The 22,295-nt window shown below is 53.8% G+C and overlaps 1 protein-coding gene across 3 annotated transcripts in view; it reads right to left on the bottom strand.

The window, feature by feature from the left end:
- SLC29A1 (solute carrier family 29 member 1 (Augustine blood group)) overlaps positions 1-22,295 on the bottom strand; it is a 48,925-nt gene that overhangs the window by 14,009 nt on the left and 12,621 nt on the right. For 2 of the 3 annotated variants that reach the window (XM_073564910.1, XM_073564912.1), the window contains exons 2-3: positions 6,058-6,114; positions 5,821-5,902 (exon numbers count right to left, since the gene is read on the bottom strand). In XM_073564910.1, the coding sequence (XP_073421011.1) occupies positions 5,821-5,902; positions 6,058-6,114 (139 nt within the window). The remainder of the gene's footprint in view (positions 1-5,820; positions 5,903-6,057; positions 6,115-22,295) is intronic. The other variant, XM_073564913.1, reaches the window with a different exon arrangement.

Below are 22,295 nucleotides of genomic sequence, written 5' to 3'. Positions count from 1 at the left end.
TGGGGTGTGCCGAATGTGGACATCCACCAGGCGAGCCTCACTGGCTATACAATCATAAGTCAGCTTGTCTCTGGAACCTCCTCTATCCCGGGGCCTCGTGACAGTATTGAAGTCCCCTCCAAAGACAACCTGCCGACTGGTAAAAAGGTAGGGCTTGATCCTCATAAAGAGACACTTCCGGTCCCACTTAGATTGGGGACCATAGATGTTAATAAGCCGGAGCTCTTGTCCCTTCATGAGGACATCTAAGATCAGGCACCTCCCCATTTCTAACTCAATAACCCGTCGGCATTCCACCAGTGCGGTAAAAAGGACCGCCACTCAGCTATAGGGCTCGGCCGCAAGAGACCAATAGGAGGGCCCGAGTCTCCACTCCCTCTTGGCTTTGAACACATCTGCCATGTTTTGCAGTCTGGTCTCTTGCAAAAAGAAAATGTCAGCTTCAACATGGCTGAGAAAATTAAAGGCCGCAAATCTGGCTGTATTTGATTTTATGCTGGCGACATTAATGGGCGTCAACGGAGTGGGTACCGCCATCATTGGTGATTGAGTTAGATGGCTTTCTTCTTCCCACTCCCCTTATCCTCTGCCTCAGAGGAGGAATCCTTCCCCCTCTTTAATGACACAGAGGTGTCCATTCCCACGTGATTTTTCTTTTTGTCGTCCTAGTCTCCGGACTCTGGGCCAGTCCCTCCCTCCAGCGACCTTACATTCCCAGAAGAAGGAGACTCGGCACCCCCTGCAAGCTCCGCCGAAGCCGGAACCTCACCCTCAGCTTCCTCCTCAGAGGAAGAGATGTTCTCAAGGGCTTGGAACCGGTTAGAAAGACCAACCAGAGGGGAGCCAGTTTTTCCTTCCTTAAGTACCTTGGTCAGAGCGGGAGAAGATGTTTTATCTCCCTTCTCTCTCTTTTTGGTGCCGAGCTTACGCTTGTCCTCTAGCCACTGCCTATTATCCTCATCCATACTTTCATAATGGGAGGTTTCGGAGGCAGTGGCAGTTTCCGCCCTGTGGATCCTCTTGACCTCCTCATCCAACTCATCATCCCTCAGGGCCTCAGCAGCAAGACTGGCATCCAGGACAGGGGTCACCTCAGTAGCCCGGGGCTCGCCTAGCTCCCTCTCCCGTCTGCGCTTGTCTAGACACCTCAGCTGGCAGGTGTCTTTTTATTGCTTTTCCTCCTTGGCCCCTATGCTCCCTCACCCGTGCTAGTCCCTTCTCCAGGAGAATCAGCCTCACGGCTTTCTCCCACCGGGGTCACGACTGCATTAGCGAAGGAGCGAGGAAAACAGCTGAATGGGTGACCCAAGTCACCACCCAGGTGGCACCTAATCTCCACACAAGATGCAGCAAGATGGCAGATATCCCCACACAATGCACATTTCTGCACAGTGCCGTTTGCACTGAAGTGTGTGGGGTCGCCGCACTTGTGACAGAGCTTCAGTTGCTCCTGGTAGAAAACCTGGATTCGATCTCTACCCAGGAAGGAAGATGATGGCATGTGGGCAACCGTACCACCTGAACGCTTAAGTTTTACCATAAACGTCCAGGACTCTGACCAGATCAAACTTGTCACGGTTTTTCTTTGGCATTTCCACCACTTCTCCATATCGGCCAAGCCAGGTCATGTCATAACAAGAAAGCGACTCGTTACAAGTCATCACTGTCACTTTCTTGACTTGAATTTGGCGAGACACCGCCTAGATGGCAAAGTTTCGCCAGCCGGGCTCATTTTTTTACCAACTCATAATTTGAACAGAAGAGCTCAAGCCCCACTGCCTGAACAAAGCTGACATCAAACTCAGGCATGGAATAGGGATGTATCAAGGCGTAGCTATCAATAGCCTTGAAGCCGATCTTCAGCTGGAGCTCCACAACCTTAGACCTTGGAGGACACGCATCACTGCCCCTCCACCGAAGACGGAGCACATTCCTACGCACACTACCTGACCTGGCTGTTGGGAGGGACCACTGTTTTGCTCTCGGAAGGCCCCGAGGCCATGCCTCTCTAAAAAGAAGGATAGATCAACCTCTCGACCCTCTACCATTAGTGATCTCTCCCCCTTCTTTAGAGCCTCCAGGAGACGCTGCTGCAACATCCCGTCCCCAGAGGCCGGAGACGAGGAGGACGCCCTATTTCCCCCGGAGGTGACAGTGGCATAACTCCTGACGGGTACTGCCACCACCAGATGGGCAACCGGACCAGTGACCACATCAATACCAACAGTATCACTATTACCCACCTCTAGAACACCCTCACTCTCCACCAAACCAGCAACCACACCACTAGACAAAGAAATTTCCACATTCATACCCCCCCACCAAATTCTATTCTGCTGGACCAGTGACAACAGGGGGTGGCATTTTGACCTCCGCATCATCAGGCACAAGGGGCTCAGTCTCCTCCACAGAACTGGAGGCGACCTCACCCCTGGACTTATGGGTGCCCTCCGCATCATCAGCTGGTAATTCCCGCTGTCTGACAGTTGACATCAGATGCCTTTGATCTTTTGCCGCTGTGAGGTGCCGCTGATCCTTTATATCAGGATCTTGTTGACCAGCGGCACCAACGCAGAACAGAACTTTGGGAGGCTCGGAACGCCCATCCCCGACAACCCCTCACACTGCCGCCGCTTCTCCATTAAGTGATCAGTGGTGTGAAGTACAGTATTCAGTTGTACGGGACATCTTGTTCTCCAGACTCCATTTTTGTGCTTGTGACGCCATTTTGTTGTTTACGAGTTAAATTTTGTAACTTAAGTAGATGAAAGTTCACGGTTGTTATGAAACCAGACTGTTCCAGCTTGTACAAGATATGAGACCCTGAAGAATGCGCTATTGCAACTACAGACAGATTTGAGTAAATTGGAGAATTGGGCTGAAAAATGGCAAATGAGGTTTAACACAGATAAGTGTAAGGTTATGCACATGGGAAGGAGAATCAGATGCTATAATTAATTACTAAATGGGAAACTGCTGGGGAAATCAGACATGGAAAAAGACTTAGGCATGTTAGTCAGTAAGAAGCTAAATTGGAGTGCCCAGTGTCAGGCAGCTGCCACCAAAGCAAATAGGGTCATGGGATGCATTAGAAGAGGTCTGGGGACACGAGATGAAAACATAATTCTCCCTCTGTACAAATCACTCATCAGACCACACTTGGAGGATTGTGGGCAATTTTGGACGCCGGTGCTCCAGAAAGACATTACTGACCTTGAAAGGGTTCAAAGGCGGGCTACTAAAATGATAAATGGAGTTGGTTCACTACAATACCCAGAAAGGTTATCAAAATTAGGTCTATTTACTCTAGAAAAGAGAAGACTTAGGGGAGACTTAATATATATGTACAAGTGTATCAGAGGGCAATACAGAGATCTCTCCAATGAACTGTTTGTACCGAGGACGGTGACAAGAACAAGGGGGCATTCTCTTCGTTTGGAGGAAAGACAATTTCTGCACCAGCATAGAAGAGGGTTCTTCACGGTAAGAGCAGTGAGGCTCTGGAATTCTCTTCCTGAGGAAGTGGTGATGGCCAACTCACTGAATGAATGTAAGAAAGGAATGGAGGCTTTTCTTGTGAGTAACAGTATAGAAGGTTACGAATAACATAATATTATAGGTAGATGGTTGACCCAGCTTAGGGGAAGGAATTTTTTTCCTATGGATAAAATTGGCTTCAACTCTGTGGGTTTTTTTTCCTTCCCCAGGATCAACAATGCAGAACAGCTGCACTAAAAATGGGCTGAACTAGATGGACATAAGGTCTTCCTTCAGCCTTCAAAACTATGTCACTATGTTACTATGTTTGTATTGTTCCATTTTCTACGTCACGCAGCTAGGGACATATTCCGATTTTCTTGCAATACTACTGGCTTATAAAGTAAATGTGTCACGACGATGCTATTGATAGCTGTATACTTTGCATAATTAAGCAGAATGCTATGTAATGTGAGATTCAATAAACGGGGTTAGTGATCTGCTTTGATCCGCCCATACAGAGACCCCCGTCTCCGTCTGGTCATTCCCAGTTGCTAGCAACGCCCTGTTAATTAATTTGAAAATCACCTAGTCAACCGTGAAGGGTTAATTTAGCCCTCCCTCAACAGTTGCAACAGCATTCAGGGGCGCCGAGGCTACTGGAGCTGGCCCCGACACTGGGCCCGCTCTCCCCTCCCACTGACCAGCGCACCACAGTATCGTGGCCTAACCGTATGCCCGCTGCCGGGCCGCCCTCACTGTCCTGCCTGTCGGCTGATGCACCTGCTGCTACGTCCCCGCTACAAGCAGAGACGGAGCTCTTCACCTCACTACCATGCTCTGTACTCTCCCCACGCCTTTGCACCGGATCCACAGCAGAACCCGGGCCGGGCAGAGGGGATTATACAGCGAACTGACCCTGCAGCTGACTCAGGGGGTATATACATAGTTTACCGCTTCCTGGAGCTTCGGCTTGGTCTTCTTTGCCTTAGTCTTCTGGCCCCCAGGTGCCTCCTCTGGTAAATCGTCACCAAGATGGAAGTTCTGAAGGCACACTGTGGACTCCAGGAGCTTGATCTCCACCATTAGAGCCCCTCCCTGGCCGCTGTTGTCACTGTCCTCCCCAGAGCCAGCAGAACTGCGACCAGATGCCAATGTCGCCTGTCCAGCAGGGAGCTCGCTGCACGTGGCCTGCGGGTGACTTTGCAGGCTGCCAGGTGGGGCTTTCTGCTGGTCATCTTCCTGGGTTTGGAGGAACCTGCAGCTTTTGGCGCTTGTGCAGTGCAGCTCCTCCTGGAGCCTCCTCAGGGTCTTACTCGCCTCTTCATACCCACGGAGGTGGCTCATGACCAGCGAGCTATATGTGGACACAGACTCCTTGGGTTTCTGTAGCCCCCAACCTTCCTCAGTGAGATCGGCCTCACCTCCATGAGCACTCAGCTTTCGCCCGGAAGGACCGCCATCGTCTCCTCCATGTTGGAAGCCTTGCGGCTCTTCTGTGTCTCTGCAGATCAAGGGGAAGTAGGAGCCACATTGCTGCGACTCCTGGTGGAGCGTCTCACCCCCGAGTACTCTGATGTGCAGGCCGGATGCTGGTTTCTTCTGATCCCCGCCGGCCTGGTCCGGGAAACAGAAGCCTGGGACTTGGCTCCATTCCTCATCCCAGGAAACCCACTCCCTCCCTGGGCAGACAGAGGGTGGATCTTTGGAGCTCAGGAACACACAGCAGGATCAGTAACGACCGTACCCACAGTTAACAGAATGAGCAGCAGCTGAGCAGAGCTGCACTCACTATTCTGCTGGTGCAGTCACTGTGTACATACATTACATTACTGATCCTGAGTTACATCCTGTATTATACTCCAGAGCTGCACTCACTATTCTGCTGGTGCAGTCACTGTGTACATACATTACATTACTGATCCTGAGTTACATCCTGTATTATACTCCAGAACTGCACTCACTAATCTGCTGGTGCAGTCACTGTGTACATACATTACTGATCCTGAGTTACATCCTGTATTATACCCCAGAGCTGCACTCACTATTCTGCTGGTGCAGTCACTGTGTACATACATTACATTACTGATCCGGAGTTACATCCTGCATTATCCTCCAGAGCTGCACTCACTATTCTGCTGGTGCAGTCACTGTGTACATACATTACTGATCCTGAGTTACATCCTGTATTATACCCCAGAGCTGCACTCACTATTCTGCTGGTGCAGTCACTGTGTACATACATTACTGATCCTGAGTTACCTCCTGCATTATATTCCGGTGTTGGGCAGAAGTATGGCCCTGGAGCTGGCGCTCTGTCTGGGGCCCCTGGTTATCACTCACCATGGTTGCGGTCATGAAGAAATTCCACGGTAATAAGGTGCCGAGGCCGAGCATGAAGAATATCAGCCAGACGCCATTGTACCTGAGGAGGACATATGGGATTTACTCCTCTATAAGACCCCAATTTACAGAGACCCCCTAATCCACAGAGGGGCACGTGGCTAAACACCCCCAGGACACGTTTTATCCCCGGTGGGCAGGATGTCACATGACAGCAGTACATACGTGCACTCTCACCTGTCTTTAGGGGGCGTCATCATGGTCTCACAAGACGTGATCTCCAGAAACTGAAGTCTGTAGGTTACACAGAAAGCATGAATGATCGCCCCAAAAACCGGGAGGGTGGAGGCCGCCCCTGGTGTCTGACCCTGCAGCGTCTGGTGGTCACACTGACAACGAGATCCGCACATGGCGGTCCCTCCCGACTCTCCCACACACAGGAGCAAACTGCCCAGCGGTCATGTGCTTCTAACAGAGGAAACCACTGCCAAATCCCACTGTCCTCCCCCACCCCTCACCAGAGCCATGTCGTCGTCCTCCTCCCCCACTCCCCAGACGCCTGTCGTCCTCCTCCCCCGCCCCCACCAGACGCCTGTCGTCCTCGTCCTCCTCCCCCACCAGACGCCTGTCGTCCTCCTCCCCCGCCCCCCACCAGACCAGTTGTCCTCCTCCCCCGCCCCCCACCAGACGCCTGTCGTCCTCCTCCCCCACTCCCCAGACGCCTGTCGTCCTCCTCCCCCGCCCCCCACCAGACGCCTGTCGTCCTCCTCCCCCGCCCCCCACCAGACGCCTGTCGTCCTCCTCCCCCGCCCCCCACCAGACCAGTTGTCCTCCTCCCCCCAGACGCCTGTCGTCCTCCTCCCCCGCCCCCCACCAGACCCCGGTCGTCCTCCTCCCCCGGCCCCCACCAGACCCCGGTCGTCCTCCTCACCTGGCCCTCACCAGACCCCAGTCGTCCTCCTCACCTGGCCCTCACCAGACCCCAGTCGTCCTCCTCACCCGGCCCTCACCAGACCCCGGTCGTCCTCCTCCCCAGACCCGGTGTCCTCCTCCCTGACTCCCACCAGAACCCTGTCGTCCTCCTCCCTCGCCACCCCCTCCAGACCCTTCTTATTTCTCACCCCAATTCCACCTGCTTTACTTCACCTCCAAAACCAGAGGTACGGTCCTGAAAGTCACACACGGTCGGGGGGGGGGCGGGGGTCTCCTCAGGATCCAGTTAGAATTGAACGGTGTTGGAGAAGGGAACGGTCACCGTTCAGTCTGCAAAATCCTTCTTGTCACGTGACAGGGAAGTATGTGGGATACTTGGTTGTGGGGCATCATACCGCGTGTGTGGGGGGCATTAAAAGGGTACCCTATGTATGCTAATATAATGGACTTGGGGAGGTTAGGAAAACGGGACACACACTGAGTACCCCTTCTCTAACTTTCAGAGTTGGGAGGTAATCTGATGAAATCCAGGCATGGCCCCCCACCCTCCCCCCTCGTGTAATCCAGGCATGGCCCCCCACCCTCGTGTAATCCAGGCATGGCCCCCCACCCTCGTGTAATCCAGGCATGGCCCCCCACCCTCGTGTAATCCAGGCATGGCCCCCCACCCTCGTGTAATCCAGGCATGGCCCCCCACCCTCGTGTAATCCAGGCATGGCCCCCCACCCTCGTGTAATCCAGGCATGGCCGCCCATGTAATCTTTGCTCTCCGGTGCTGACTTTACATAATTGTGCTGAACAAAGTCCATAAAATTCCTCATAAAAACTGATAAAAGTTCTGGCGCCAAAAACCTGAGGCAGAGGAATGCGAGGAAAACACGAAATCTGCAGCAGCCGAGCCCAGGCTGTGACACCACTCCCAGCCCCTCCAGATCAGACCGTGACACCACCCCGCCACCCCAGATCAGACCGTGACACCATGCCACCCCAGATCAGGCCGTGACACCACCCCCTCGATCATCATTGTGACACCACCCCCTCGCCCCTCAGATCAGGCCGTGACCCTCCCCCATGCCACCCCAGATCAGGCCGTGACCCTCCCCCATGCCACCCCAGATCAGGCCGTGACCCTCCCCCATGCCACCCCAGATCAGGCCGTGACCCTCCCCCCCTGTCAACACAGCTCAGGCTGTGCCCTAGATCATACCGTCACCCCCAGAACCAGACAGGATCCTGTACAGACTCATCTTCTGTCTGACCATTTACTACAGCAGCCAATCGCAGCACGGCTTTCATTTTTATAGAGCAACCAATCACAGAGCAGCTTACATTTCTCCACAGCAGCCAATCGCAGTGCAGCTTTCGTATCTCCACAGCAGCTGATGACATGAGTGCTGGGCTCGGATTGGCTGCTGTGATCAGGGGTCGGATTTAGCAGTCACGTGACCATATGAGCACATGCTGGGGGTTGTTGTATGAGGGTCAGTGACAGGTGGAGGCCGTCCAGGAGGATGTGGGGGCCCCGGGGCGGACGCTGACTGATCCTAGTCTGGGGCCACATTTATATAACTGTAAAACAAACACCCCAAAAATCTTTGTAGTCCACAGCAACCAATCAGTGCGCAGGTTTTGTTATCTATCCAATATGTGATTGGCTGGTGGATTTCGGCAGTCTGGTCACGTGACCACAGGCTCTCCTCTCAGACGGGCACCGTACAGGCCTGGGATGAGAGGGGCCCTTATGGCTGTGGCTCTATGAGCGCCCCCGATGGTAATCCAAGCTACGCTCTACTATTACCTGCAGACTCTGGACAGTACGGCAGCGCACGGCCGGGCGACCGACGGGGACATTACAGAAGGACAGGGGGCAGGAGCCGAAGCAGCAGACGAGGGGTTAACCCAATACCCACACAGGGCCGGCGGCCAGAACCACCATGTGACCCAGCGCGGCATCAATGACAGCACGGGGAGGGGGCGCCAAAAATATACCAGACACAGGCCAGGCGGAGAGCAGAGTATATAAACAGGAGGAGTGGTACTGTGCAGTGTATATATACAGGAGGAGCGGTACTGTGCAGTGTATATATACAGGAGGAGCGGTACTGTGCAGTATATATACAGGAGGAGCGGTACTGTGCAGGGTATATATATACAGGAGGAGCGGTGCTGTGCAGTGTATATATATACAGGAGGAGCGGTACTGTGCAGTGTATATATATACAGGAGGAGCTGTACTGTGCAGTGTATATATATACAGGAGGAGCGGTGCTGTGCAGTGTATATATATACAGGAGGAGCGGTACTGTGCAGTGTATATATACAGGAGGAGTGGTACTGTGCAGTGTATATATACAGGAGGAGTGGTACTGTGCAGTGTATATATACAGGAGGAGTGGTACTGTGCAGTGTATATATACAGGAGGAGCGGTACTGTGCAGTGTATATATACAGGAGGAGGAGTGGTACTGTGCAGGGTATATATACAGGAGGAGTGGTACTGTGCAGTGTATATATATACAGGAGGAGCGGTGCTGTGCAGTGTATATATATACAGGAGGAGCGGTACTGTGCAGTGTATATATACAGGAGGAGTGGTACTGTGCAGTGTATATATACAGGAGGAGTGGTACTGTGCAGTGTATATATACAGGAGGAGCGGTACTGTGCAGTGTATATATACAGGAGGAGGAGTGGTACTGTGCAGGGTATATATACAGGAGGAGCGGTACTGTGCAGTGTATATATATACAGGAGGAGCGGTGCTGTGCAGTGTATATATATACAGGAGGAGCGGTACTGTGCAGTGTATATATATACAGGAGGAGCTGTACTGTGCAGTGTATATATATACAGGAGGAGCGGTGCTGTGCAGTGTATATATATACAGGAGGAGCGGTACTGTGCAGTGTATATATACAGGAGGAGTGGTACTGTGCAGTGTATATATACAGGAGGAGTGGTACTGTGCAGTGTATATATACAGGAGGAGCGGTACTGTGCAGTGTATATATACAGGAGGAGGAGTGGTACTGTGCAGGGTATATATACAGGAGGAGTGGTACTGTGCAGTGTATATATACAGGAGGAGCGGTACTGTGCAGTGTATATATACAGGAGGAGCGGTACTGTGCAGTGTATATATACAGGAGCTGTACTGTGCAGTGTATATATACAGGAGCTGTACTGTGCAGTGTATATATACAGGAGGAGTGGTACTGTGCAGTGTATATATACAGGAGGAGTGGTACTGTGCAGTGTATATACACAGGAGGAGCGGTACTGTGCAGTGTATATATACAGGAGGAGTGGTACTGTGCAGGGTATATATACAGGAGGAGTGGTACTGTGCAGTGTATATATACAGGAGGAGCGGTACTGTGCAGTGTATATATACAGGAGGAGCGGTACTGTGCAGTGTATATATACAGGAGCTGTACTGTGCAGTGTATATATACAGGAGCTGTACTGTGCAGTGTATATATACAGGAGGAGTGGTACTGTGCAGTGTATATACACAGGAGGAGCGGTACTGTGCAGTGTATATATACAGGAGGAGCGGTACTGTGCAGTGTATATATACAGGAGCGGTACTGTGCAGTGTATATATACAGGAGGAGCGGTACTGTGCAGTGTATATATACAGGAGGAGCGGTACTGTGCAGTGTATATATACAGGAGGAGTGGTACTGTGCAGTGTATATATACAGGAGGAGGGGTACTGTGCAGTGTATATATACAGGAGGAGCGGTACTGTGCAGTGTATATATACAGGAGGAGCGGTACTGTGCAGTGTATATATACAGGAGGAGCGGTACTGTGCAGTGTATATATACAGGAGGAGCGGTGCTGTGCAGTGTATAAATACAGGAGGAGCGGTACTGTGCAGTGTATATATACAGGAGGAGTGGTACTGTGCAGTGTATATATACAGGAGGAGTGGTACTGTGCAGTGTATATATACAGGAGGAGGGGTACTGTGCAGTGTATATATACAGGAGGAGCGGTACTGTGCAGTGTATATATACAGGAGGAGCGGTACTGTGCAGTGTATATATACAGGAGGAGTGGTACTGTGCAGTGTATATATACAGGAGGAGTGGTACTGTGCAGTGTATATATACAGGAGGAGTGGTACTGTGCAGTGTATATATACAGGAGGAGTGGTACTGTGCAGTGTATATATACAGGAGGAGTGGTACTGTGCAGTGTATATATACAGGAGGAGTGGTACTGTGCAGTGTATATATACAGGAGGAGTGGTACTGTGCAGTGTATATATACAGGAGGAGCGGTACTGTGCAGTGTATATATACAGGAGGAGTGGTACTGTGCACCATGTGTTTGTGCCTCCATGCCCCAGTCATGGACGCCTCGTTCCGCGCTCCTTGCCGTCCTTCCCGCTGGTCCCCGGACCCCTCTCTGAATTCCAGGCCTGATACTCGGCACACTCTTCCTCATGAGACCCCTGACGGTGAGGATACTCAGTGCTGATCTTCAGGTCTTCCTGAGTTTATGAGGAAATCACATTCCCAGAGTCACATACTTTAAAGCTCTGGAGGCCGTTAATGACGGACAGATGAGGAGACAGAGGAGCGAGGGGCGGCGGGATTCTGGGCCTGCACCGCGGCGCTCTGATCCTGACTACTGCACCAGACCTTCCTGCTTAGCAGGGATCAAGAAATAAGGCAGAGATACCCCCAAAATAGTCCCAGAAGACCCCCAGCCAACAGCATGGTACAATTCACAGGTGTGTACATGGCAGGGAGCGGGGTGACCCGGGGGCTCCAATAATGTACGCGGCAGGGAGCGGGGTGACCCGGGGGCTCCAATAATGTACGCGGCAGGGAGCGGGGTGACCCGGGGGCTCCAATAATGTACGCGGCAGGGAGCGGGGTGACCCGGGGGCTCCAATAATGTACGCGGCAGGGAGCGGGGTGACCCGGGGGCTCCAATAATGTACGCGGAAGGGAGCGGGGTGACCCGGGGGCTCCAATAATGTACGCGGCAGGGAACGGGGTGACCCGGGGGCTCCAATAATGTACGCGGCCGGGAGCGGGGTGACCCGGGGGCTCCAATAATGTACGCGGCAGGGAGCGGGGTGACCCGGGGGCTCCAATAATGTACGCGGCAGGGAGCGGGGTGACCCGGGGGCTCCAATAATGTACGCGGCAGGGAGCGGGGTGACCCGGGGGCTCCAATAATGTACGCGGCAGGGAGCGGGGTGACCCGGGGGCTCCAATAATGTACGCGGCAGGGAGCGGGGTGACCCGGGGACACCAATAATGTACGCGGCAGGGAGCGGGGTGACCCGGGGACACCAATAATGTACGCGGCAGGGAGCGGGGTGACCCGGGGACACCAATAATGTACGCGGCAGGGAGCGGGGTGACCCGGGGACACCAATAATGTACGCGGCAGGGAGCGGGGTGACCCGGGGGCTCCAATAATGTACGCGGCAGGGAGCGGGGTGACCCGGGGACACCAATAATGTACGCGGCCGGGAGCGGGGTGACCCGGGGACACCAATAATGTACGCGGCCGGGAGCGGGGTGACCCGGGGGCTCCAATAATGTACGCGGCAGGGAGCGGGGTGACCCGGGGGCTCCAATAATGTACGCGGCAGGGAGCGGGGTGACCCGGGGGCTCCAATAATGTACGCGGCAGGGAGCGGGGTGACCCGGGGACACCAATAATGTACGCGGCAGGGAGCGGGGTGACCCGGGGGCACCAATAATGTACGCGGCAGGGAGCGGGGTGACCCGGGGACACCAATAATGTACGCGGCAGGGAGCGGGGTGACCCGGGGGCTCCAATAATGTACGCGGCAGGGAGCGGGGTGACCCGGGGACTCCAATAATGTACGCGGCAGGGAGCGGGGTGACCCGGGGGCTCCAATAATGTACGCGGCAGGGAACGGGGTGACCCGGGGACACCAATAATGTACGCGGCAGGGAGCGGGGTGACCCGGGGACACCAATAATGTACGCGGCAGGGAGCGGGGTGACCCGGGGACACCAATAATGTACGCGGCAGGGAGCGGGGTGACCCGGGGGCTCCAATAATGTACACGGCAGGGAGCGGGGTGACCCGGGGGCTCCAATAATGTACACGGCAGGGAGCGGGGTGACCCGGGGGCTCCAATAATGTACACGGCAGGGAACGGGGTGACCCGGGGGCTCCAATAATGTACACGGCAGGGAACGGGGTGACCCGGGGGCTCCAATAATGTACACGGCAGGGAGCGGGGTGACCCGGGGGCTCCAATAATGTACACGGCAGGGAGCGGGGTGACCCGGGGGCTCCAATAATGTACGCGGCAGGGAGCGGAGTGACCCGGGGACACCAATAATGTACGCGGCAGGGAACACCAATAATGTACGCGGCAGGGAGCGGGGTGACCCGGGGGCTCCAATAATGTACGCGGCAGGGAGCGGGGTGACCCGGGGACACCAATAATGTACGCGGCAGGGAGCGGGGTGACCCGGGGGCTCCAATAATGTACGCGGCAGGGAGCGGGGTGACCCGGGGGCTCCAATAATGTACGCGGCAGGGAGCGGGGTGACCCGGGGGCTCCAATAATGTACGCGGCAGGGAGCGGGGTGACCCGGGGGCTCCAATAATGTACGCGGCAGGGAGCGGGGTGACCCGGGGGCTCCAATAATGTACGCGGCAGGGAGCGGGGTGACCCGGGGGCTCCAATAATGTACGCGGCAGGGAGCGGGGTGACCCGGGGGCTCCAATAATGTACGCGGCAGGGAACGGGGTGACCCGGGGGCTCCAATAATGTACGCGGCAGGGAACGGGGTGACCCGGGGACACCAATAATGTACACGGCAGGGAGCGGGGTGACCCGGGGGCTCCAATAATGTACACGGCAGGGAACGGGGTGACCCGGGGGCTCCAATAATGTACACGGCAGGGAACGGAGTGACCCGGGGACACCAATAATGTACACTGCAGGGAGCGGGGTGACCCGGGGGCTCCAATAATGTACACGGCAGGGAACGGGGTGACCCGGGGGCTCCAATAATGTACACGGCAGGGAACGGAGTGACCCGGGGACACCAATAATGTACACGGCAGGGAGCGGGGTGACCCGGGGACACCAATAATGTACACGGCAGGGAGCGGGGTGACCCGGGGACACCAATAATGTACACGGCAGGGAGCGGGGTGACCCGGGGACACCAATAATGTACACTGCAGGGAGCGGGGTGACCCGGGGGCTCCAATAATGTACACGGCAGGGAACGGGGTGACCCGGGGGCTCCAATAATGTACACGGCAGGGAACGGAGTGACCCGGGGGCTCCAATAATGTACACGGCAGGGAACGGAGTGACCCGGGGGCTCCAATAATGGACACGGCAGGGAACGGGGTGACCCGGGGGCTCCAATAATGGACACGGCAGGGAACGGGGTGACCCGGGGGCTCCAATAGTGTACACGGCAGGGAGCGGGGTGACCCGGGGACACAATATATATCTCCAAAGTGACATTTTAGAAACAGCACCACTGGACATATTGAAAGCTGTTCCCAGTTTATTAACCCTTCAGGTGATTTTCGAGAATTAATGCAAAGTGACTGTCACGAGCGTAGTCATGAACTTCCAGCTCTCTGGCGCCCCCTTATCCTGCTGACCAATAAGGGTATCCACAGAGGATAAGAAAATGAGCGCAGCTGCTCTAATCTAAGTCGAATATTGCGGCACCTGATGTGACAGGCTGTATATATACCACTGATTCCTGATAGGAACATATATATACACCTCGATCCAGTCACCAACACCACATTAATGAGAAAACTATGCTGCCACCACAACCTCATAGGCGGATCGGACACCCGTTTGGTAACGCAGATTTGCGCGGAGTACATGGCGGATCGCTCATAGAACAAGAAGAACGAAGCTAGCAAATTTATAATTTTATTCCGGAAGAATCGGCAGTGTTTACAATAATACAAATGATATTACAAAAAGGAGACAAAATACAAATATGTATAACCAGTCATGAAATAAAAGGGATAAAAATACGAAACTTACTGAATCTCAGTCACCGGTATGACGTGTCGATAAAGGCGAGGAGAGATCCCAGAGAAATGATCCCGTACCACAGCAGGGTGTCCAGCTGTCTCTGAATGAAAGCCAAAGATGGACTTTCCTATTTTATGCTTTGGCCATAAAAGTAGGGACTCCCACCATGCTGACCTCACGTATGGGCTGTTTTCTGGGAGGTACACATCTTTGAAAGTTATCGAGAACTCCTTTTCTTCATATCTTTTGCCTGGAAGCACGCAGGCCAAAGATATTGGCATTATTTTTTGCCTTGTGATTTTACTTTTTTTTTTTTTTTTAAAGAGTCCACACACGGTATGTCTGATTTGCTGGTGGGCCAAAGTTAATTTCCCAGGTTTCTGATAGCCCTAAATGCCACAAAACGCTGCCATGCGTAACCCCAAGTGCCCAGATCCTGGAAATCTAGTTTTCACGTTTCTGGGATTAATGTCTAATATGGAATTTGACTGATTCTTTGGCTACTGGCAGGCAGTAAAACTCAGCATTCCAGCTGACCATTTGCTTGAAGGGGGGGGGAGTGTGGAAATTCACAGAGAGGGGGGGCTGTATGTAGGATTTGGCCCTACAGAAACAAATAGTGGGAGTAGTAGTAGGCCAGCTCTGGTCGTGTCCCCAGAACAATGGAAAGTAATTTATATTTTCCTGACACCACCTCTTTTTAGACTGCGCTACGGAGGCAGGACCTCTCGGTACTCCTCCGGGCGCATCTCTGTGGGCTCTCCCGGCCGGAAAAACCCATCTGCATTGCCATGCTCACTGCCTTTTCTGTGTTGGATGGTAAAGTTGTACTGTACTGCTGGAGGGTGAGGCTCCAGTGTAGCAAGGTTCCATTGGCACTGGACACTGTGTGCAGCCAACTCAGGGGGTTGTGGTCGGTCACCACGATGAAAGTGCAACCATACAAGTAGGGCTGCAAGCATTGTAGGGCCCATACAATGGCCAGGCACTCCTCTATAGTGGAATAGGCCACTTCCCTTGGCAGAAGCTTCCGGCTCAGGTACAACACGGGATGCTCTTGGTTCCCCGAGTCAACCTGGCCGAACACAGCAGCGAGGCCAAACTCGCTGGCGTCGGTCTGTACTAAGAACCGTCGATTGCAGTCAACCGCCCTTAGCACAGGGGAGCTGCTGAAGGCAGTCTTCAAAGCCCAAAAGGCTACATCACAGTCATTTATTCAATCGATTGTATGGTGTAGGTTCCTCTTGGTGAGGTCCATCAAGGGCTTCGCAAGGCTACTATAGTTTTGTACGAAGCGCCTATAGTACCCTGCAGTGCCGAAGAAGGACATCACTTGCTTCTTGGTCCTGGGGTGAGCCATGACGCAATGAGAGTCCACTTTCCCATGCTCTGGCTTCAGAGTACCCCCCGCCTACCCTGTGCCCCAGGTAGTGGACCTCGCTCATTCCCATCTGGCACTTTCCCGGCTTGGTGGTAAACCCTCCTTGGCGAATGCGCCCGAGCACCCGCCGCAGATGCTCGAGGTGATCCTCTCAGGTGGGACTGAAGACGGCAATGTCATCCAGGTACGCCACCGCGTACCTCTCCAGTCCCTGGAGCAGGTCGTTGACCATCGGCTGGAAAGTAGCAGGAACATTCTTCATGCTAAGAGGCATGACCGTGGACTCGTACAGTCCAAAAGGTGGTGATAAAGGAGGACTTCTCCTGTGCCTCGGGGCTCAGGGAAATCTGCAAATATCCCCGGCTCAACTCCATAATGGATAGATAGCTCGCACCAGCTAACCACTCAAGCAACGCCTCGATGCGTGGCATTGGGTGCGCATCAGAGGCTGTAAGTCAACACACAGAACCGGGTGGTCCGATCCTTCTTTGGCACGAAGACTACAGGTGAAGCCCACGCGCTCTTAGACTGTTTAATCAACCCCAACTTCAGCATCTCATCGACCTCCTGGTGCATGACGTGCTGCACCTCGTCCGAGATTCAATAGGATGTCCGCCGGATTGTTGTATGATTCCCCGTGCGCCAGATTGTTGTATGATTCCCCGTGTCCACTAGCTCAGTCCTTCCAGGCATGTTGGTAAACATGGCCTGGAAGGATTTTCGCTTTGCTCGCAGGAGAGAACGCTGGCGTGTGGATAGCAACTCGCTTATCTCAACACCCTCTATGGACACGCCGGCTTTTGCTTGGGCCACCATGTCCAGGAGGGGGTCTTCCTCCCCATCCTCGGGCAGGTTGCAGACCGGTAGGACACAGGCTCCATGTTCTTGAAGAGCCTTCATCATATTGACGTGGAAAGCCTTTCGCCTACCCCAGGTGTGGTTAAGAGTGACCACGTAGGTGACTGGGTTGAGCTGTTGGTGTATGATGTATAGGCCTTCCCAGGTCGCCTGATGCTAGTTTTTTGGTACGGGGACCAGCACACACGCCTTCTGATCCACCTGGTAGGTCTGCTCTTGGATGTTTTAGTCGTACCAATGCTTCTGGTCAGCCTGGGCCTGAGCCATGTACCAACTACGTCAAGGTCTGCTTCTTGTCACAGAAGCGCAAGACATAATCCACGATGGACACTCCTGGAGGGATCAGCTCTTCTTCCCAGGATTCCCTTACAAACCTAAGGGGTCCCCAGACTCGCCTGCCGTACAGGAACTCGAAGGGGGTGAACCCTGTCGAGGCCTGCAGAACCTCTTGGTAAGCAAATAGCAGATGTGGGAGGTACCGCTCCCAGTCGCATCCTTGGGTCTCAACAATCATTCTTAGCATCTGTTTGAGGGTACCGCTGAATTGCTCACACAAACCATTGGTTTGGGGATGATATGGGCTCGATATCAGACGCCGCACCTGCATTTTCTAACAGAGAGCCTCCATTATGGTAGGCACGGTACTAAAAAAGGAACATGCCTCTAACTGGGTGGCCCATATGGATAAAGCTAGAAAAAAGATACAGTTCAGTGCCCATTTCTCCCCTCCCACTACTCCCCTGGTGTTGCACTAATTGGGTTGTCCACTGTCCAATGGGATTAGAGGGGAAGGGTCCACCAGCCACTCCTACCGGGGTTAAATTCAGGTGCTCGGGGTCAGTGACTTCCTCTTTCCCCCGGCTGACCCCTGGAAGCTTTTATGCCCGAGGACCCCGGAACCCTGCAGTCATGTCTGATGCCCTGATGGAGGTCCTGTGGCGGAGAGGGGCACAGGAAGGTGAGCACTTGCTTCAATCCCTTATTACTGGCCTCGGCACTCACCTCCCTGTGCTCTCTCCTGACCCCCTGCCCGTGCCTCCGGCTGGGTCTCTGGTAGTGCCTGCTTATCTAGGGCACCATCCACTCCCGCCCTTCCTGATCTCACCTTCGGCCGTGCTGCTCCGACGGCCTCCTCTGGATCTCCATCCCTTAATTCACCGCACCCCTGTACCTCCTCTCGCTTGGTGGTCCCATGCGCTGGCTCACCGGATTCTGCCTCCAGCACTGAAACGCCGTGCTCCTTGCCCGGGCTGCCCGCCAACCCCCCCCCCCCCCGGCCTCAGCCAGCACTCCGGAGGATGATCCTCAGGCGTAGGGAAGCAGGTAGTGCACCCACCCTCCAGAGCAGCTCCGGGTCGGCGACGAGGCAGCTCCACGTCCACGCAGCAGGTCCCGGCCAGGCTCCTCCCACGCTCCCCATCGCTTACAGTCCCCTTCCCGCCGCTTCCGGGTCAGCCCTTGCCCGGCCATTAACGTTCCTCCTGCAGGCACAGCCACAGGCCTGCACAGGGGGCCATGGAGACCGGGCCGAGACCTCTCAACGCAGCTGCAGAGCACGCTGATTGGTCCAACCCGACGGAACAGCGCGCCCTCCAGCTACAAAAATAATGCAGTAGTACTCAATGTATGTGCACCAAGCATCATTAATGCATCCACAACACCCATAACTTTACAAACAGCAGCTAATAAACAAAGTACATTAACCCCCGCCCTCCCATACACGACCCATAATATCGAATATGGTAACGCAATTCCTTCCCTCAGGTTAAATAGCACAACGTTGCCAGTTATGGCCCCGTAACCCGCCCCATATCACAGATATAAATGTCCCAATACACCCCACAGCTGCAACAGATACACCACATAGACACCGCAGATCCTACCCATCCTCCTCTGACAGACATTCCTCCCGATACCACCGCAGACACCGCTCACATAGGAGCCGCCACAGATCTCGGTCCTCTAGATGGCGTTCCCCATCCGCTGCACCTCAGAGTCCCGATAGGCAGGCTCGGGCACATGACAAACGCCAGAGGTCACGTGCTCCATCATTGGCTGCCAGCCAGGGAGACCCATCGCCATTGGCCAATTCAACAACTGGACCACCGCCCAAGTGGGAGCCGGAGACCCTCCATCATGTGGAGTCACTCATTCTACGCCATACAGTGGTGAGCGTTTTGAAGCCAATGAAGACCACGCCGTACAGAACGCGGTGCATAACACAGGGGGGGGAGCGAGCTAGCCTCAGCTACTAAGGCGCTAGTTCGACACTTGATGCGCCCGTGCGGTTCAACCGTCAACACCTCAGACAGCGATCGTGCACAAAGGCGTGTTTCTCTGTGGGATCAGCCCGCTAGGCGCACACATCAAGACCAAGACATAAAATATGGAATAACGATTACATTGATATAAGGTCGTTATCATCAGCCGACCAACGGACCGTAGATAAGGAGGACAAGCGGACGGGTGTATGATAGAAATAGACCGGGAATAGCACCAACAATGACTGCAGGCGATCACAGTCCTAGTCTGTACTACGGGCCAGAAGCACCCAGAACGCTGCTCCGAATTATACACCAAGATCTGATACATAGTTCGCACAAGTCACACGGCGGTTCTGCCTGGCGGCGGTACGACGAGGGGATCCGCAGGCGGCTGTCCCTGCAGCCCAATCTAGGCTGGGGGTAAAAGCGGCAGATGTGTGGCTACGACTGACGCCGTCACAGAAGCAGCTCCCCCCTTTTCATCTACGACCACTAACTTCTCCGCAGCCGCAGGTCAGCATTCAGTGGTCGCACAAAACCCCGGGGCCTGCTGGCTATATAACGATGGAAGCTGCCGTTACCACACGTCATGTAGATATAGACACGACTGCTCGGTGTGAGGGGAGGCACCCAGCAGTCAGGTGTACTCGTCTGGCAAACAGAGCGCCTACAAGGCAAAACCCCGGTGAGCACAACCGCGATGGGTCCGTGGTTAAACCTCTACCCCAATAAAGAAGCGCACAGCAATTACACTCCGGCTTTACACATATTTTTTTTATCCCCTTTCAAATTCAGGAGAACACCAACCCTGGCCGATCACCTAAAATTCGCTTGCGAATTCCCCAAAATATTGCACAAAAAAATTGAAAAGGAAGTTGACCTAGGTAGAATGGCGGACCGCTTTCAATTGTTGCGGTTCCAAAATATCAGAATCTCGCCGTTAGGCATTATTCCTAAAAAGGAACCCTGGAAATATCATCTTATCCATCATTTCTCACACCAAGAGGCGAATCGGTTAACGACGCTATCCCCCCAGAGGAAGCTTCCGTGACCTACGCGTCTTTTGACAAGGCGGTAAAATTAGTCCGCGTAGCCGGGCCCGACGCCCTGCTCGCTAAATCTGACAATGAGTCGGCATTCCGCCTGTCACCCGTGCACCCCGACTGCTTTCACCGGTTAGGATGCAGGGTGGACCAGCACTATGACTTTGATATCTGCCTGCCGATGGGACGTGCCATTTTGTGTCACTACTTTTCTGGACCAGGTAGTCGATTACGAAACCGGCAGCAACGCTCTGATTCATTACCTAGACGATTTTTTGTTCGTCGGACCCAAAAATTCTAAACTCTGCTCCTTCCTGCTCAAAAAATTTAAATTTATATCACGGCATTTCGGTGTCCCGCTATAACCCGAAAAAACAGTCGGCCCATATAATGTGATGCCTTTCCTTGGCATCGAAATAGACACCGATTAAACGGTCTTACACTTACCAGCTGAGAAAATACAGAAAACCCTGCAGATGGTGGACGGTTTCTGTGAGGCCACCCTCACGCAGATGCAGGCCTTGCTGGGGCTGCTGACTTTCGCCAGCTGGGTTTCATGCCGGTCGGCAGAGCCTTCTCTCGCAGTTCATCATTTCACAGCCCGGCCATAGAATTAGGCTCACTCGCTCACTGAAGGCAGACTAATTACTCGCAGGGCTGTGGAGTCAGTAAGCCAAACCTCCGACTCCTCAATCTCCATGACACCGACTCCACAGCCTTGCTTACTAGTCTGGAAGACATTCCGACAATCCTACGATGGCCATACCTGCGTCATGGCAAAAGAGACGTCAAGCAAGGACCTGGGGCTCCCGGTAGGAGGACGTAATAAAGAGGGGTTTGCAGCAATCTACAAAAACCAATGGTGCAGAGGCAGCTGGCCAGAGTTATGGACCGCATCAAGCTGGGGGCGCGATCCAGCCCTGTTAGAAATTTTTGAAATTGCAGCATCAGTGGAGCTCTGGGGGACTCCGTTGAGAAACGCGAACATTCCATTTCAAACAAAAAATCCAAGAACCGCAAGGAGCTAAAACCACACGTCTTGTGCATCCCCCTCCCTTAGGCCCCGTCACACCTAGCGACTCACCAGCGATCCCGACAACGATATGACCTTGTCAGGATCGCTGGTGAGTCGCTACACGATCGCTGGTGAGCTGTCACACAGGCAGATCTCAGCAACGATCAGGACAGCGACACGCGGGGAACAAGCGCACACGTCGCTTAGTTACCTGCAGTGGATGTTAGATACCTGCGCGCTAGTAACCAAGCTACACATCGGGTTACTAAGCGCCACGCGGCATATAGAAACCCGCTGTTTACCTTGGTTACCAGCTCCAGCTCACTGATCTCCTGCCTGCCACATGCAGCGATGCGTGTTGGCCAGCGGAAGACTAGCGATCAAAAAAATGTCCAGGCCGATCGAGCGATCGATCGAGGGGCGGTCGCTGATAAGTGTCACACACAGCGAGATCGTTGTTGCATCACAAAACTTGTGACTCAGCAGTGATCTCGCTAGCGAGATCGCTGTGTGTGACGGGAGCTTTAATCCGCGCCTCGGTTACACCGGCTACCTGGCAGGTCTACGGTACGGCGTGGGAGGAGTGGTACTCTCTAGTTCAGAGTAGGCCCATCGATAAGTGCGACCGAGCGAGAGGCGAAGTGACAACAGAATTTTTGATTCAGCTCAAAGAAGGAGGGTCGTCGGGTACGTCAGCACAGCGACAATTTTCGGGAATAGCCTTTTTCTTTCAATTAATGGGGGGGGGATGGGAAATTATTGCAATATCCCCATTAGTATACAAGTCGCAATATGAGGCAATCCTCATAGCAGCAGCATTCGCTATTGCGCAGTAGCAAATTTTTGCCACAGTCAAAAACAGCGAAGGAAGGCGGTTTAATCATCTTCCTACACTGTCGTTACCTCCTCTCGGTGCGTGCCACAGGTGGGGCAGTCGGCCCTGGAAGCT

The sequence above is a fragment of the Dendrobates tinctorius genome, unplaced genomic scaffold, assembly GCF_039654945.1.
Source record: "Dendrobates tinctorius isolate UK_male_01 unplaced genomic scaffold, ASM3965494v1 ptg000501l, whole genome shotgun sequence".
Taxonomy (NCBI): Eukaryota; Metazoa; Chordata; class Amphibia; order Anura; family Dendrobatidae; genus Dendrobates; species Dendrobates tinctorius.
The sequence above is the reverse complement of the archived record's forward strand: the minus strand, read 5'-3'. Positions and strand labels throughout refer to the sequence as shown.